Source organism: Aethalodelphis obliquidens, unplaced genomic scaffold (genome assembly GCF_003676395.1).
Source record: "Aethalodelphis obliquidens isolate GAN/ISIS:26980383/991018 unplaced genomic scaffold, ASM367639v1 scaffold5, whole genome shotgun sequence".
Classification (NCBI taxonomy): Eukaryota; Metazoa; Chordata; class Mammalia; order Artiodactyla; family Delphinidae; genus Aethalodelphis; species Aethalodelphis obliquidens.
The window spans coordinates 23,628,158-23,643,676 of NW_020837949.1; the positions used below are offsets into that span (position 1 = coordinate 23,628,158).

A 15,519-nucleotide genomic window follows, 5' to 3' on the forward strand; every position below is an offset into this window, starting at 1 on the left:
GTTTGGGAGAAAGGGCAGGTCCCCTGGACACTGCAGCTGCTGGAGTGGTGAGCCCCCAACACGCGTACACCTGCTTTCGTGCCCTGAGAAGCACGCAGGCCCCTCACTGCACACACCACGGCGGCCGCTCTCAGGGCTCCCCCCTCAGGGGCTAGGAGTAGCCTGGGGTTTCTGAGCTCCGTGGCCAGCTCCACCTGGAGGACTTGGGGGACACCTTGTCAAGTCAAACAGACCCAGAGCTAACCTGGGGAGACGAGCTCTCCTCGGCCTGCTGCCCAGACCCCTCTCGGAGCCCCCATCCTCCAGCTCCATTCTCCAGTGGACACACGCTGGAGGGAGCTGGGCAGGGACTGGGGGCCACTGACCTTAACACATGCTGTGCCAGCCTATCTGGCATTAGCCTTTCCTTCTGCTACAGCAGGAAGAGGGGAATCCCCTCATCTCCCTCGGCAAGTCCCTTCTGGCCCCCTGTGGGGGCTCTGGTGGGTCCTGCCAAAGGACAGGCCCAGCAACTTCCCACCTGGGCCTGGCGGGGCCGAGCCTGGCCTTTCCTGCATGGAGTGTCCTGGGCACTGCTTGCCGAGCTGCTAAGGTTCTTGAGGGCAGCCACGTGCAGATTGAGTCAAAAGAGAAGATCCCCAGCCTTCTGCATGATGGCCATGGTGTCAGGCACGCCCACCAGGCCCCAGGAGTTGCTTGGAGCTCTGAAGGCCTGCCCTGCTTCCCACGACTGGCTATGTTTCTAGGGGGTGTGGCCAGGCATATGGACTAGACCTCAGGGGTCATTCAAGTGCCCAGGTCTCCTGCAGCCTGGGGCTGACGAAACGCTGGGCTCTGGCCTCCACCATGACCAATAAGGGCTGCAGACAGCATGTACTATTTTATTGGGCCTCAAAAGCTTTAAATACAGAAATGGGGAGGGCTGGCAAAGGGGCAGACGTGGACACGCTGGCATTTGAGAATGGACGTATCAGAGAAATCACATAATCAACAGCTGGACAGAGAGCTGGGGAAAAGGGGAGTCTGGGATAGAAGTGGGGTGCCAGCTGGCCTTGGCTGCCAGGATCATGCCCTCCGTAGGACAAAGTCTTTCATGTTTCTTCCTGATCTGAGGACAAGTTTTAGAAAACAAACCCCTAAAGAGAAACAAAATCAGCTGGGAGAGACAGCGGCTGGCAGTGCCTGTCCTCGCAGAAGACAGTGGCCTGTCCCCTGAAAGCCTTGGGCTCCCCCACCCCCAGCCCAGATGCCACCCTACAAGACATTCCCATACACTGAAGCAAAGCTGGACCCAATCTATGCCCCCCATTTGAGGTCTGGAGCTGAAAACCCCCTCCCGGCAGAGGAAGAGGTACTGGCGTGAGCGGTGATGGGGGCCAGACCCGATTCCCTCCTTAGCGGCTGTAACCAAACTCATCTGCGTCATCGGCTCGGAAGTCTCCATAGCGCCACAGGTTCAGCTGCGAGGAAACAGAAAATGGCTCTTCAGGGAGGTGGGACCTGCTGGGACCCAAACGGCCAAGCCCCTCTCTCAGCACCCTCGGGGGCTCCTGAGGCAAAAACTCACCCTGGCGCTCTTGGCCGACTCCTGGGCGTTCAGGTATTCTGTGATCTGGCGGGACAAGAGGACAAAGGGGTGCTCAGGGTGAGGCCCAGGTCACGTCACTCCCCTGCTCATCGGGTCCCTCCACGTAAAATCCAAGTGCAGAGTCACAGTCTCCTAGCTGTTTCTCGACTCTCCATGCTGGCTGTTTCACCCGTCTGAAACATGCTTCCCCTTCCTGTCCACCTGGCTACCTATCCTACCCCTTCACGTCTGTGGTCAAGCATCGCCTTCTTAAGGAGGCCTCAAATGACCCCATTTAAAATCACCAGCACTCCCTCCGACATACTCCTGAGACCCTTTCTTTACTTCTACTTTCCCTTTTTCCATTGCACTTATCGTCTAACATTTAATTTTGTTGACTTATTGTATTTATTTTCCTTTTTGTCTCCTCATGCTTCAATGTAAGCTCCATGGAATGCTGTCTCTTGTTCACTGAGATCTGTCGGTCCTCAGTAAACATTTACTGAAAGAACGAGTAAGTGAACGAACGAACACATTAGGTGTTTCTAGACACCAGCGACGTTGTGGGTAGCTTCATATGGCGGACACTGGGAGCTCCAATTTTATAGGGAAACTTAAGCTAACTCCTAGGAGTGACCTAGGAAACTGGGGGGAAGACTAGGGTCAGGTCCCTCCTGACTGTCCAGATGAGGCACAGAAGTGACTCACACTGAGGTCTTGTTCCAAATGAGTTAATCAACTTGCAGAACCAGAGCCATGGATCCACAAACCACCAATCATTATGTGGGGAGAGAGGAAAGGCAAAAGACAGGGGAGAAGGGGAATCAAGGCCACAGTGGAGAGAGAAGAACACTGGTTTCAACCCTGCTGCTCGTGTCCCTCCACTCAGGAGTGCGGGGGAGCTGGGCGCTGCAGAAGGGCACGAGCTTCCCACCGGCCTGGCCCGTCCCTCGAGGCTGGCGTGTCGTAGGGAGAGGCTGGGGGAAACTGGGATGGGAACGGGGCCGAGCGGGAGAGGCCTGGTCCTCGTGATCAACAAACGAGCAGTGCAAGGAGGTTTCCCAGGTGTCAGCCCCCGATCCTCGTGGCCCACCCTATCGAGCAGCCGGGCTGTCTGTGCTCTCCTCACGTCATGAATGGGAGACTCAGGCTTCCAAAGGCTGATCTCTAGGGCCAGATGTCTCATGAGCGAGGGAGGTGGGGCTCAGGCCCAGCTCTAAGCCCTGCGCCTCTCCAAACAGGCTGGAGGGGTGTCGTGGCAGAGTGGCGCTGGGTGCTGGGAGCTGGTTATGGACTGGGAGAGGAGCAGGTGAGGACGGGAGACAGCACAACAGGCTGTGACCTTCTCCATGCCACCCCTGGCAGAGCTTCCTAGCCTGTCACCGGGGGTACGGGCAAAGGCAAACTTTCCGCTCCAGTTTGCAGCTGTGTTTTCAGCCGAACCAGCAGCCAATTAATTTGGGATGTAATTAGCTTTTAAAATTTTAAACCCCAACGAACCCAAATCCATTATCTTTCCCCAACAGGAGCAGCAAGACGGTGGGTGCCCCACTCCCCCTCTGGCTCCCGGTGCAGTCCCCTCCCAGTCCCCCCATAACAGCGGTGGGAGGCGCGAGGGACACCCCGCATCCGCAGCACGTACCACCTTCTGGAACTGTTTCTCCTTGCGCACCTCCACCATGACCAATCCCTCCTTCACCAAGCCCAGCCCCACGTCCCCCTTGGAGTCGGCAAACTGCAAGGTGACGTGGGGACAGCCGGCGCTCAGGTGCTCCACGTTGAGCAGGCACTGCGTGTTCTGGATGTCCCGCACCACGCTGTCCACGGCGTCTGTTCGAGCATCCTCCTGCGGCAGGGACACACCCCGGTCAGCGTGAGAGGCGAGCGCCAGCCACAAGCCGTGAGGGCCCAGGTCCCGTTCACGGACTTCAAGGAGGTCTGCCCAGCACGTACCAGCATTACCTCACTCCCCGCTTAGACCCCAGTGAGGGAGGAAACAGGCTCTGGACGTGGAGGGCCCCCTTTCCCACAGCCCCTCCCGCCTACAACACGAAGAATAACCTCCCTGCCCAGGCAGACAGGGCCCGACATCTCCTGCTGCTGCCCGCAGGGCCCCCAACACCCAGCTGCGGTTGCTGGACCAGTCTTCGCCCAACGTGGCCTGGCCCACCAGGCCCCCCGTTTCTCAAGAGCCAGCTCAGAGGCTCTGACGCCGCCTTCCCTCAACCTCCTTGGCCACACCCCTCTCCCCCGTGACTAACAGACCATCACCATTGTTTCTACTCCTCCCATCAGCCAGTGGGACCTCAGTGGAGGATTTCCGGCAGAGGTGTGACACGCTCAGAGCTGTTTGGGGGCAGTTACTTCTGGCGGCATCATCTGAGCCTGGAAGGAGTGCTGGGAGACCACCGCAGCCGAGAGCCCAAGACGCTAGAGACAGTGGCCACTAACCAGGGACGCGCCGGGGGCTCAGCCCCGTGAGAGGGGGCCAGGGTGAGGGAGGGGTGGGATCCGGGACGGGGCTGGGTTTCTTCGTGCAGATACGTGCTGGGACTGCAGCAGTGTCTGAGCGTCACGGCACAGTCCCCGCCGGGGAAGGAAGGCGTGGAGACTCACGTCTTGGGGCACCTGGATGAAGGCGAAGGCATACTCCGTGGCTTGAGCTGGCAGCGCGCGAGTGCTGAAGGCAGGTGGCAGGGTGCCCAAGCGGGAGGACGGCAGGATCTCTCTCTGCAGAGGACACACCAGGCCACAGCATCACACACTCGGAGCTCCCTTGCTCTTGGGGGACAACTCGCACGGCCAGGCCCCTAGGGATTCTAACTCAGCGCCTCCACCCCCCACCCCATCCCCCAGGGCTCATTTCTGAGTAGCCACATACACGACCCACCCAGTCCGCGAAGCCTGGGAGGTGGGAAGCTGGGCCTGGTGGTGGCACACCCGGTGGCTCCTACTGCATACCCAACCTGGTAGCTCAACTCTCATCACTGTCTCCACTTTTCCCCAATACCTTTCCTCTGTGACATGGGCTCCCTGACCCCTTTCCCACAGGCTGGGGGGCGGGGGCCCTGGCTGGAAGAGCGCTCCAAGATGAGGGTCCAGGCAGCACCCCACCTGCTAGTGGTTCTGGCTCAGGTGTGTGGGGCAACCCCAGCCTGGCAAGACCCCTTCCTCTGTGTATTGCTGGGTGGTAAGGTGGGAGCGTGGCCCAGCCCTGGGCTTTCTATTAACGGCCCTTCCACACTAGTCCTCAGGAGCGGCGCGGCTCTGAACGACAGCGTTCTCTCCTGCTTACTGCTGGGAGACTCCCAGGCCCAGCCCAAGGGACATTTCTCCCAGGGTTACCAGCCCCTTCCCAGCAAGCCTGGGTTTGGGATGTGCTGGGGATCAGCACACAAGGACCCAGCTGAGCATGTGGACCAGGGGCCTCCAGGGACCCACTCTTCAGAGACGTTGGGCAGAAGAGGAACCGGGGCTGGGGCTGGGGTCTGCACAGAGGACCACTCAGTGCTCACAGGCCTCGGACCAGAGATGCCAGTTTTGCCCAGTCACTCAGGGGTCACGGGCCTGTTAGAGGAACAGCAGAGAGGCCCACACACTCACCATCCTGCCAGGGAGGGAGGGAGGGAGTCTAAAGCTCAGCGGGACCTTGGGGAGAGCAGATGGACTTGACCTAGGGGCCTGCTGTGTGGAAGGGTCCCTGGCGGCACTGGGGGCCCCTCGCGTACTCGTCCACCTCCGGGCCCCCACACTCACGTTGCCGTAGTCGATGTAGAAGACGTGTACTTTGGCAGGAGACTCGACTTTCTCCACTCGGGCGCGGTACCTGCAATGGCATCGCGGGCAGAACTCAAGGGACAGCCCTGAGGAGGCTGGGCTCCCTGGAGCGCCAGCGATGGCAGGGCAGGGGCCACAGCATTTCCCTGCCCAGGGCTCAGAGTGAACACCCATGGGTGCCACAAAGGGCAGTTCTCGGACTCCACAGCTCGGGTGCTGTGGCCACCCTTTAAGGGAATCGGAGCATAGCTGGGGGCAGAGGAGGGAGAGGGCAGCGTGTGGAGCAGATTCATGTGTCCTTGGGGCACAAAGCGACAAGACTAATGACTAGATTGATGCCTGCTGTTTCAACCCAGCGCACTACCAGCAGCTGTAATCAGCCGGCGGATCTGCCTGGGAGGCCACAGCGGGGACTCATCCACGTCACCTCGTCGCCCTGGGAAGGCCATGGGCCCCACGCTTGGTAGATCAGACATAAGTGACCTTCTCGCAGCCTGTGAGCGCTGCCGCTCACGTCCCAGGCAGCTGGGGTGGAGGGTGGCGGCCGGTCTGGGCTCACTGAGCACCAGCCTCCACCCTCACCCCACCCCCTAGCCCCGCCCTGACGTCACTTTTCCCACGTGGGGTGAGGGGGGTGTTGGAGAGCTCCAGCCAGCCAGGGCTCCCCCAAAGGAGTAGGCCAGGAGAGAGAAGGAGGGACCCTTCTTTATGCCAGAGGCCGACTGCAGAAAAACCACGGGTTAAAGCGCAGGCCGCAAACGGGCTGTGGGCCACAAAGAGGGCCGCTCCGGGGAGCAGCCGAGGTGAGGAACAAGCACCCGGTGGAAGCGGCCACTGCGGCAAATGCCTGAAGTCTGGCTAGTGGCTCTGCAAGCCTGGGCCCTGGTGACAGAACTGCTGCTGCTCCTACTTCAGACTCTTTGCCCTGCTCGGGTCCAGGTGGCCTACCATTCTCCGTCTACAAATTTGGCAATGCAGAATTCGCCCCGGCGGGGGGCATAGGAGCCCTCGACGGGAGGGTGGCTGGAGATGTCATTGCGCATGTTCTCCATCAGCTTCTCCAACTGGGTGCCTGTGGGGAGGTACAGGGAGTGAGACCTGGGTGCCATGTGCCTTGGAGTATCATCTCTAGATGGGGCTGGGGAGTGGGCAGGATGTGGAATGCTGTAGGGTGCCCGTGGCACTGGCTTGCCCCCGTCCCACAGGGAAGTCCTCTTTGGTCCCTGGTCGAGGAGGTTTCACAGTATCTTGCTGACACTTCAGGCCTTAGAGGCACCCAGTCTCCCAGTCTCGGCTCTCCAATCTACTGGCCATGGCCAGAGACGCCCTAGGGAATGTTCCTGGGCTCTGGTTTAGGAGGTAGAGGAAATGAGTGGACACTAAGCAAGGCCAAGGCCAACCAGCCTTCTCCATTCCTACCAGGGCGGGCCCTGGCCTGGGACAGAGGCGGTGACGGACAGCAGCCACTCTCTGCAACGTCTCCTGGGGGCAAAAGTGGAGCTGAAGGATGGGCCCCATACGACCCTGGACAAGGAAAGGGCCTCAGAATCTGCGCCGGGCAAGGTGGGGAACAATTCTGGCAGCAGGGCCCGGTCTCAGTCTATTCAAATGTGGACACTCTGACCTGACGCGCCCCGTGAGACACATGCTGAACTGAACCTCCAAGTGCTGCCAGGCTGGGTTCCCACCCTCCCACGCCAACTCACTGCCCTCCTCATTTGGGGGGAGGGAGACCTCTTCCCTGCCTTGTCTTTCCCGAACCACTGCCCCTGGGTCATCGGTCCCTGCTGCTGGTCTGTTTTTCACTGGGTGTGGCAACCCCCAAGGTCTTCTCAGTGCCCCCCCCCCCCGGCTCCTTCCTGCCACAGCCGCTCACCCCTACTCTGCGGAGCATCAGCCCCCAGTGGCTTCTCCTTTGTGTCCCTCTGGGCCCGACTCAAGCTCTCAGCAGGCCCTTTGCTCCCCCTTCCCTCTCTGAGGCGAGGGCGGCTGGTGGTGGTGAAGGACTCGCCCCCCATCCTCAGGGCCCCCGGCCACTCGGTTACAGGGGCCTGACACGTGACGGCCGTTGGTACGCTTGTCACAGTGGGCCTTATCCATTCCCTGTCTGGTTTACGTTTCTGCCACTACACTGGGAGCTCCTTCGTGGCACAGACCACAGCTCACTCGGTTCTGCTTACTCTCAAGAGACCCAGTAAAGCCCCGGCTGTGCGGGGTGCCTGATGACTGCAGTGCTGAAGAGGGGCCCGCAGGCGTGTACCCTGTCCACGCTCTCGGGTCCCGATGCCGGTGTTCACAGGACGGTTTCAGGGACTTTTCAGAAGGCACTGCCCTCCCCCCGCCCGGCAATAAACCCTCCATTCTCCTGCGTTCCTTGCCCAGACAGTAAAATTTCAGGGACTAAGAAGCTACCTCTACACAGACAAGGTCCTGCCATACTTGGTCTATTTTTATTATTATTATTATTATTATTATTATTACTTTGCTCCAAGGCAACAGTTCTGCGAACAGGCAAAGCCCTCTGGGAAGTCCTTACACAGAGCCCGGTTGGTCATTTAGAGCCAACGGCAATGTGTTCATCATTTCACCAGATCCTTCCCGAAGGCAGGCTTTAATTAAGAGAAGGGAAACAGGGCCAGAGGATGTCCCTGCCTCCAAGAAGGGTAAAAGGTTTCAGGAGAGGGAGGCTGTGTACGCTGAGGTTCATTTTCACGGATCTGATGGAAGGCAGGGTTTTCTCTGGAGCCTACACCTAGCCAGGTGGCGTGCCACACAGCACCTCACTCGCTCCTCCAATCTTCCAACAATACACGGTTTCCCCCAAGTTCTCCTTCTCTCCCTATTATCTGCCTTGGCTACCACTCAGTGCAGTCCTGGCTTCCGAGAGCAATCAGAGACAGGCAGGCAGGGTACAGGGCTGGCATGGGAAGCCTCTTGAGATCACAGCCAGTACGCGGGCAAAGGCCTTGAGCCCTCAAGCTCTGTCTCCTGGAGACTCCGGGGCCTGTTCTTACTCAAGGCAGGTCTACCCAGCAGGACCCAGAGGCCAGGTGGAGCCTGCCTGGGAGCCGGGGTACCCTGGGCAGGGTCTTCTTTGAGTTCCCTTTCCCCAAGCTCTCCAAGGGCCATTCTCGCTGGCTCCTGTGCTTAGGAATAGCTCTCCTTCCTACCTGGGCCACCACCCAGCCTGGAGGCCCCCTCCCGGCTTCAGTCCCAAGGCAATGGCTGGGCCCCCTCTCACCAGGACTACAGCTGGCCACAAGAGAACTGAATCCTTCGGGCTCATCATTTCCATCTCCGCCCCTGCCTGGCTTTGCTCCCCTCCCAAGTACAGCCCGCCCAGGGCTCGAGATGGTCAGTCTTTCCCGGTGAAATGACATTGCCACAAAAGCAGGTACCTGCCTAGGAAATATCATTAGAGGGGAGGCGGCTGAGGCGAGGCTGTTGACAATCTGGAGTGGGCCTGGAGGTGAGGCCGGGGAGGGTGGGCAGAGCCGTACCCTGCCACCTACGGGGCTGCGTCCAGTGTCACCGACACCTTCAGCCCCCTCCGCCCTGTAAGGATCTGGCTCTGTGGACTGAGAGCTGGCTCTGAGAGCTTTTTCCTCTGACCTCAACTAAGACGTTTCCCTGTAGAGGGTGGCAATGAGAGGAGGGAGGTCAGGATGGCGAGAGTGAAGGGAGTAAAGGTGGGAAGCTGGGCTGGAGGGGCCCCAGCGCAGCTGCTGTGAGAGCCGGCTCTACTGCCCTCTCTCCTCCAGAAGCCTGAGGTCTCTGCCGAGGGGACCCTGGCCACGGTGCGCCGCGCTTGAGGGTAGGAGGAAGGAAGAGGGTGGAGAGGGAGGGTCCTTCAGAAAGACTTTCTGGGGATGACTTCCCCTAGAGCACCGCCAGTTACCGTGGCAACTGGCTACCACTCAGGGCTGTGGCAACCTCTGGAGAAGGAGAAACCCCAGCAGAGACGAGCCCAGGCTCCCCCTCCTCCCCTCCCAAGGAAGCTGAGGGGGAGAGGCACTGAGCTGAGCCGGCTTGTGCTTCCTGACCACACAGAGACAATCTGTCCGTTGCTTCCTGATACACGTTGAGGGCTACAAATCCTCCTGCACAGCCCTGCCAGGGGTGTCTGGGACTAAAACAATTACCTAAGAGTCTCCGAGCACCACCCAGACAAAACTGGTTACCTCACCAGTCCTCGGAGGACCTATTCAGCCTCGCCCGGGCTGCGGCTCACTTGCAGCTGATAAAACGACCTCGGGCCCGGGAGGTGGGCAGCAGCCGCAGGGCTGTGTCCTGGGCTGTGTCCCTCCCTCCCACTCAACAGAGGGGCCCTGAGGCAGGCCAGATCATGGCAGCAGCCGTGAGGGACCGCGCCTGTGCGCTCACCCGTCTCCACATCCTGCACGTAGAAGTGCAGGTCGTCGGTGATCTCGGTCACAAACACTGGCTTGTAGCTGGCCGAGCGCTCCTTCTCCTCCAGCACGGGCGCCACCTCCTCCACGGGCTGCTCCTCATAGCGGGCCCAGACCTGCGTGTGCCGTCAGCACGGGGGAGGAGGGCACGAGGAAGTGAAGTCAGAAAGGGCGCCAGGAAAGGGGCTCTGGGCAGGGGGAATCACTGCCCCGGGAAGTGAGTGTGGAGGTGATGTCACCACAGGATGAGCCCCTGGAACCCTCCTACCCCTGGGTGGGGATGGGGAGAGCACTTCCCATCCAGCGGCTCTGACAGGCATCAGAAGCAACTGGGGAGCTTATTGAAAACGTAGGTGCCTGGGTCTCACCCCAGCCTGCCAAATCAGGATGTGCTCTCAGGGTCCCAGGGAAAAGGAGTCAAAACCAAAGTCCCCCCAGCAATTCCCATTCCCACGCATACCAGTGTGTGAGAACCTCGGTGCTGGAGTGGTGCTGGGTCCCCATCTCCCTCCCTCCCTCATACCACCCTGCGGGGGTCACTCTGAACTCTCCAGGCCCTCCCACTGTCACAGGGCCATAGGTGCTCCTGAGACTCTCCAAGTGACAGCCCTGGGCCGCGGGGGCGAGGGCTGCCACTGTGCGAGGATGCCTCCGTTCTCGCCTCTAGCAGGCTGCTCTGATCCCGGCTCAGAAGCTGGGCCACACCCCTCCACCCTTCCCTCTCCCTCCCTCCCTCCCCTAGCCCTGCACTGTCAGGGCTGTAGCGGCTCAGAAGCTGATTCGGGGTGACAGCACGTCAAATCCAATCCTGCGGCCAGGAGATTATCCCAGTAGTGAGGCCTGTCATAGCAAGGGAGGGAGGTGGCTCTCCATCTGAGCGCTGGAAAGGGGGTGGGGGAGTACGGGGGACTGGACCACACACAGGGTCCCACAGACACACACACAGGAATGAGTGGGGTGGTGATAAAATATTAGCCCAAACCTTACATGCTTACTAGGTACCCCACTAAACGTTATCCAGGTACTGGCTCATTTAATCCTCACGACAACCGTTTGAAAAGGTATAAACGTCACCCCTGTTTTTACAAATGAAGAAACTGAGGCACACAGGCTTGCAAGATGTAGCAGAACCAGGATTTGAACACAGGCGGCCTGGCCCTAGAGCTCTTCAAGGGGAATTTTGGCAGTGACTGGGCCTCTGGACACAAAAGATAGTACTGAGCAATGGGGAAAGTTGTAGGTGGCGAGATGTGGACTCTGGTCTTTTCATTTTGCCCTTTACTTTGCTGTGTGACTTTTGTCAAGTCACATGCCTTCTCTGAGTCGCCTTTTCTTCCCTTGCAAGAGGTGGCAGAGTATGACCACATGATCACGCAGCTAACATGCGGACTCCTGGGGGGCATCAGGAAGCAGCTGAAGGGCAGGAAGGCTGGAATTACTGAACCACTTTGGGCCACACCCGCAGAGGCCATGCTCCTGCCTTTAATGTGGCACGAGTGTGTGTCCTTCCATAGGAGAGGCAAGGGTCCCGAGAAATGGAACAAGCAACAGGGACTTTCTGAGCCCGGGCGAGGCTGCCAGAGGGTGGCAGAGAGGGATGGGAGAGACATCAGCTGGGCCCAAACTTCTGCCCCCTCCCCAGCAGTGGCCCTCCTGACCCGGCAGTCTGTCCTCTGCCCCCTTTTCCCACCACACCACCCTCCAATCTGTCTGCACTCAGTGCCCCTACCCGCTCCAGACCAAGTCAGTGGCCGTCCCCTCTCCCATCGTGCTCCCTCCTTTCCCAGCACACAGCGGGTTGGAGAGGCAGGGCCCCTGTACTGCCTCCTGCGTGGGCCCCCATCCTAACCCCACCCGGCTTCTTCTTCCGTGTGGATGAATTGGGAACAGACTGACAGGCTGAGAGCAGAAACTGCTAACGGCTCCTCAAGTAAAGGTGCCTCAGGCGACAGCATCAGGTTTCCTCCTGGGAGAGAGGAGGCGGAGCATCTTCCCCGGCAGGTGCAGGGTGGGCAGCGGGCTAGAGGTCACAGATGATGCAAACAAAGCCTCGGGTTGGCCCTCAGGCCCCTCTCCTACAAGGAGGCAGCAACGGGCCAGTCCTGTCGGTGTCCCACAGCTCCGGGGGCAGCAGGAGGGGAGCACAGGGGTGTATACTGCTGCCTCCTCCTCAGACGGAGGAGCTCCACTTGTAAGACAGGACGGGCTTGGCCCTTCAGTCGTGGAGCCGTGCGGGGTCCCTGCCCAAGCTGGTCAGTGTGGCTTCCTGGTGGGAAGCAGTCAGTCAACTGGATGGGCTTGGCCGCCCAGGTCCCCACCCTTAGAACCAGGGCCTGCTTTGCCCACACTGGCTTCTGTTGCCCCCTGCAGAACCTGGGCAGGGAGGGGACAGACACATCGGCAAGACACCCTCTGTGACCCCTCCATGGCCCTGGCTACAGACACAAGTGGGCAGTGGGCAAGGGAAGCCCCTCCCTCCTCTGCTACATGCCGCTCCGTCGCGCCATTTCCTGTCCTGCTCAGATCGCTTTTGCATTCCGGGGCCAGGTCAGGAGTAGAGGCTGTCTCCCCTCCTGTCCTCACCCTGCCCCTGGCCCTCCCTCCTCCCCGGGGAGCCCTGGGTGCACCTCCTGGCAAACGATGGGCAGTGTGGACCGAGGCTCCACTGGCTGGAGGCTTTCCTTTCTAAATCCTGTTTAATATCGCTGCTCAGGAGGCTCCGGAGGTGGGGCTGGCATGGGGCCAGTGGGGTGGAGGCCTTCAAGCCCGCGGCGGGGAAGCCAAGCTCAGTAAAGGCCAACCAATGGCCAATAGAGCCCTGTCAAGGGCCCTGCTGGGGCACAAAGGGGGAGGGGCGATGGGGGAACAGTCCAGACAGCTGCCACCTGCGGCTCCCTCTTTGGTCCTCAGACCTGCCCAGGATCCCTAAAGGAGGCGGAGAGGGGAGCCCTGCATCAGCCTCCTACAGAGGACGGGGAGGGCCTGACTAGCCTCTTCATGAGGAGAGGCGTCTGCAAGGCACAGGGAGGAATTAGGCCTGGCAGGGAGGCAGCTAAATTCTCAGAGCTGGGAATACAGCACTGCGGGGTTTCCCCAGACAGACCTGCTCAGAAATGTACGCGCACATAATCACACCCACCTAAGACTTCTGCTTGCTCCTCGTCTCACAAAATCTCTCCGTATTACTTTCCTCAGTCAGCTCATAGGTACCACGATGATCTTTTAACCCCAGATGTGCCTGTCTCTCAACAGCTAAGGCAGCTCTCGTGGGGTCACCAGTGGGGCAAGGCTGGGGATCCTGGGGACACCTCAGATATACAGTTTACTGTCCCCCAGAGGACCACCAACTTCTCTGAGTGCAGCCAACTGTGAGGGCCGCTGCAAGGCTCTGCCCACACTATTCCTGGGTCCCGGCCCCACCAGGATAAGGCAAGTCATGTGAGGTCACCCCGGGATCCTCGAAGAGGCTGAGATGTGCGGGAGAGGGACCGAGGAGGCAGGCAGGCCCCCACCCTGAGGGTGGTGCGCCGCATTTTAATTGGACCGGAATAAAACCATGCAGCTGAGTAAGTAATTAATCCCTAGCAATTACTCCTCAGCACCATCACGTGGCACCCACAAAATGATGACTTGGGTTCTTTCAGACAAATCCACTGCGTAGTAAACAGCGATGCCCAGTTCAGCACCTAAGCAAGGGACCACCCTCCATCTCTGGCCAGATTCCCTTCTCTGTCCTCTCCCCTCTCAGAGGGGAGAAGATCACTCAGATCTGAAGAGACAGCTTCTCAGCTCAGGTGCTGAGTAGCCAAGGAGCAGGGCCGGGGGGCAAAGATGCTTTCAGAATCTGGGCCTTAGAGGCCGGTGCTCGCCACACTGACACCCAGCTGCTAACTCGTTCAGCCTTTGCACGTGAGGCCCGGCACCACGTCTCCTCCATTTCCATGCGGCGAGCAGAGGACATGGAGGTGGCAGTCTTAAGTTCAGCTGCCACAAACAGGAACTCCAAGAGGAGGCTCCTCTGCTGGAGCCAAGGCTGTCTGCCTCCCCATCAGTCTAGGCAGAGGGTTTAATGTGAGCAGAACTGGGACAAGGAAGGGTGGAGATCTCCTTGGGGGCCCCGCGGTGGCCTGCTCACTCCTCCAAGGCATGGACAGTCCCCGTCACCTGTCTTGGCTTTTGGGGCCACCTCTCCCTGGGGTCCTTCAGCCTCCAGTAGGATCGGTCACCTGCCCTAATCTCTAGGGGATGGGAATAAGACATACACAGAGATCCAAGAAGGGGTCCCGGACCGGGCCCCTGGGGGAAGTGATGTGTCCTCTCTCAGAGGACAGGTGGGAAGAGCCGGAGTGGGGGCGAGGCTGAGGGGCCTTCTGGGCCCCAAAGCCCCGACTCCCTGTGGCAGGTGTCTGGGTCTCGGCTCTGAGAGGCGAGTTGTAAGCCAGATGGCTGCCCCATGGGGAAAGAAACGTTTATTCCTGGAACAAATTTATGGCTCAGCATGGCCGTCCCATGAAATCCTCCTCAAACTCAGAGAAGCCCTGACACATTGGTGGCCAGCTGATTTATCCCCATTATCGGTGCTGGGCTGTAAGTCAGTGGCGACAGGCTGGGGGCGGGGGGTGCCGAGCCCGGCTCCCATCACCCAAACCACTGGGTTCTCTAATCGTCCATTTGTTTCCAAAAGCTGCTTTGTGACCCGCCCTCCTTGTCTCCTCAATGCAGTGTCTGCAGAGACTGATGGGCTGTAAATCTGGATCCTAACAGCTTTATGCTTCTCCTGGGGCAGCTTCCAAAATGGGCTTCCCTGCAGGGCAACGTGAAGGAAACTCAGACGTGGGCTGCAGGCCAACGGCCTCTCTGAGAGCACCGGAGGGCAGGGTGCAGGAGGGAAGGCTTCCCGGTCTCCTGCGGCCCAGGGGCTCCAAGGTCACCTTCCAGGCAGCTTCCTGCTCCAGGGCCACCAGAGCTGGCCCAACAGGGAGTGCTCAGAGCGGGTCCGGGGCCATCTCAGCGTGCGGTTCCTGACATGGGGTCTGAGACCAACGCCAACCGGGGTCACTCAGTTGAGGGGTGACAGAACCGCTTCTGTCTGTCGTATGGAGACAGCGGTGCTGGTGCATGGGGGTGGAGGGGAGGGTGAGAGAGGCAGCCGCCTCCTCCCCGGCCAGGCCCAATTCCACAGCCTACCTTCTCTTTCTTCTGCTTGGCGGCCTCCTCGGCAGACAGCAGGGACTTGTAGTAGGAGCTGCGCTCAGCGGTGAAGTGGACCTTGGAGAGCGCGTGCTCCACCAGCAGGACGGACAGGTTGGCGCTGTCAATGTGCAGCCAGCCGATGAAGTTGCCAGCCTTGTCCATGCCCTCCACCTCCACCTCCACCTGGGGAGCAGAGACAGGGAGCGTCAGCCTGCAGCAGGGGCCCAGGGTGGGCAGCGGAGGAGAGCGGCCCTGGGCCACTGCCACCACCATCACTCCATGGGACAGGAGTAGCTGCAAGGATGAGTCAAGCAGAGTAGGAGCTTGTGGGAGGCTCTTAGAACACTTCACTTGAGTGCTGTGAGCTGGTCTGTACTTTTCAGCCTCTTGCAGCCCAGAACCATTGTTGACAGATACATCACTGACAAAGCAACTTCAAAACTCCCCTCTCTTCTCAAATCCCCTCCCCTTGCTCTTGGCAGAGAGCTACTAGGGTAAACTTCACTCTCCTTAGCTTAAGCAAGCCGTGTGTGTGTGTGTGTGTGTGTGTGTGTGTGTGTGTGTGTGTGTGTG

General features: G+C 59.7%; 1 protein-coding gene across 2 annotated transcripts in view; it reads right to left on the reverse strand.

The window, feature by feature from the left end:
* Positions 1-861: 861 nt before the first annotated feature.
* SND1 (staphylococcal nuclease and tudor domain containing 1) overlaps positions 862-15,519 on the reverse strand; it is a 419,010-nt gene continuing 404,352 nt past the window's right edge. Inside the window, exons 17-24 of one of the 2 annotated variants that reach the window (XM_027102041.1) lie at positions 14,941-15,129; positions 9,728-9,869; positions 6,293-6,416; positions 5,324-5,393; positions 4,184-4,297; positions 3,210-3,413; positions 1,568-1,612; positions 862-1,460 (exon numbers count right to left, since the gene is read on the reverse strand). In XM_027102041.1, the coding sequence (XP_026957842.1) occupies positions 1,395-1,460; positions 1,568-1,612; positions 3,210-3,413; positions 4,184-4,297; positions 5,324-5,393; positions 6,293-6,416; positions 9,728-9,869; positions 14,941-15,129 (954 nt within the window). In that variant the 3' untranslated portion in view covers positions 862-1,394. The remainder of the gene's footprint in view (positions 1,461-1,567; positions 1,613-3,209; positions 3,414-4,183; positions 4,298-5,323; positions 5,394-6,292; positions 6,417-9,727; positions 9,870-14,940; positions 15,130-15,519) is intronic. The other variant, XM_027102042.1, reaches the window with a different exon arrangement.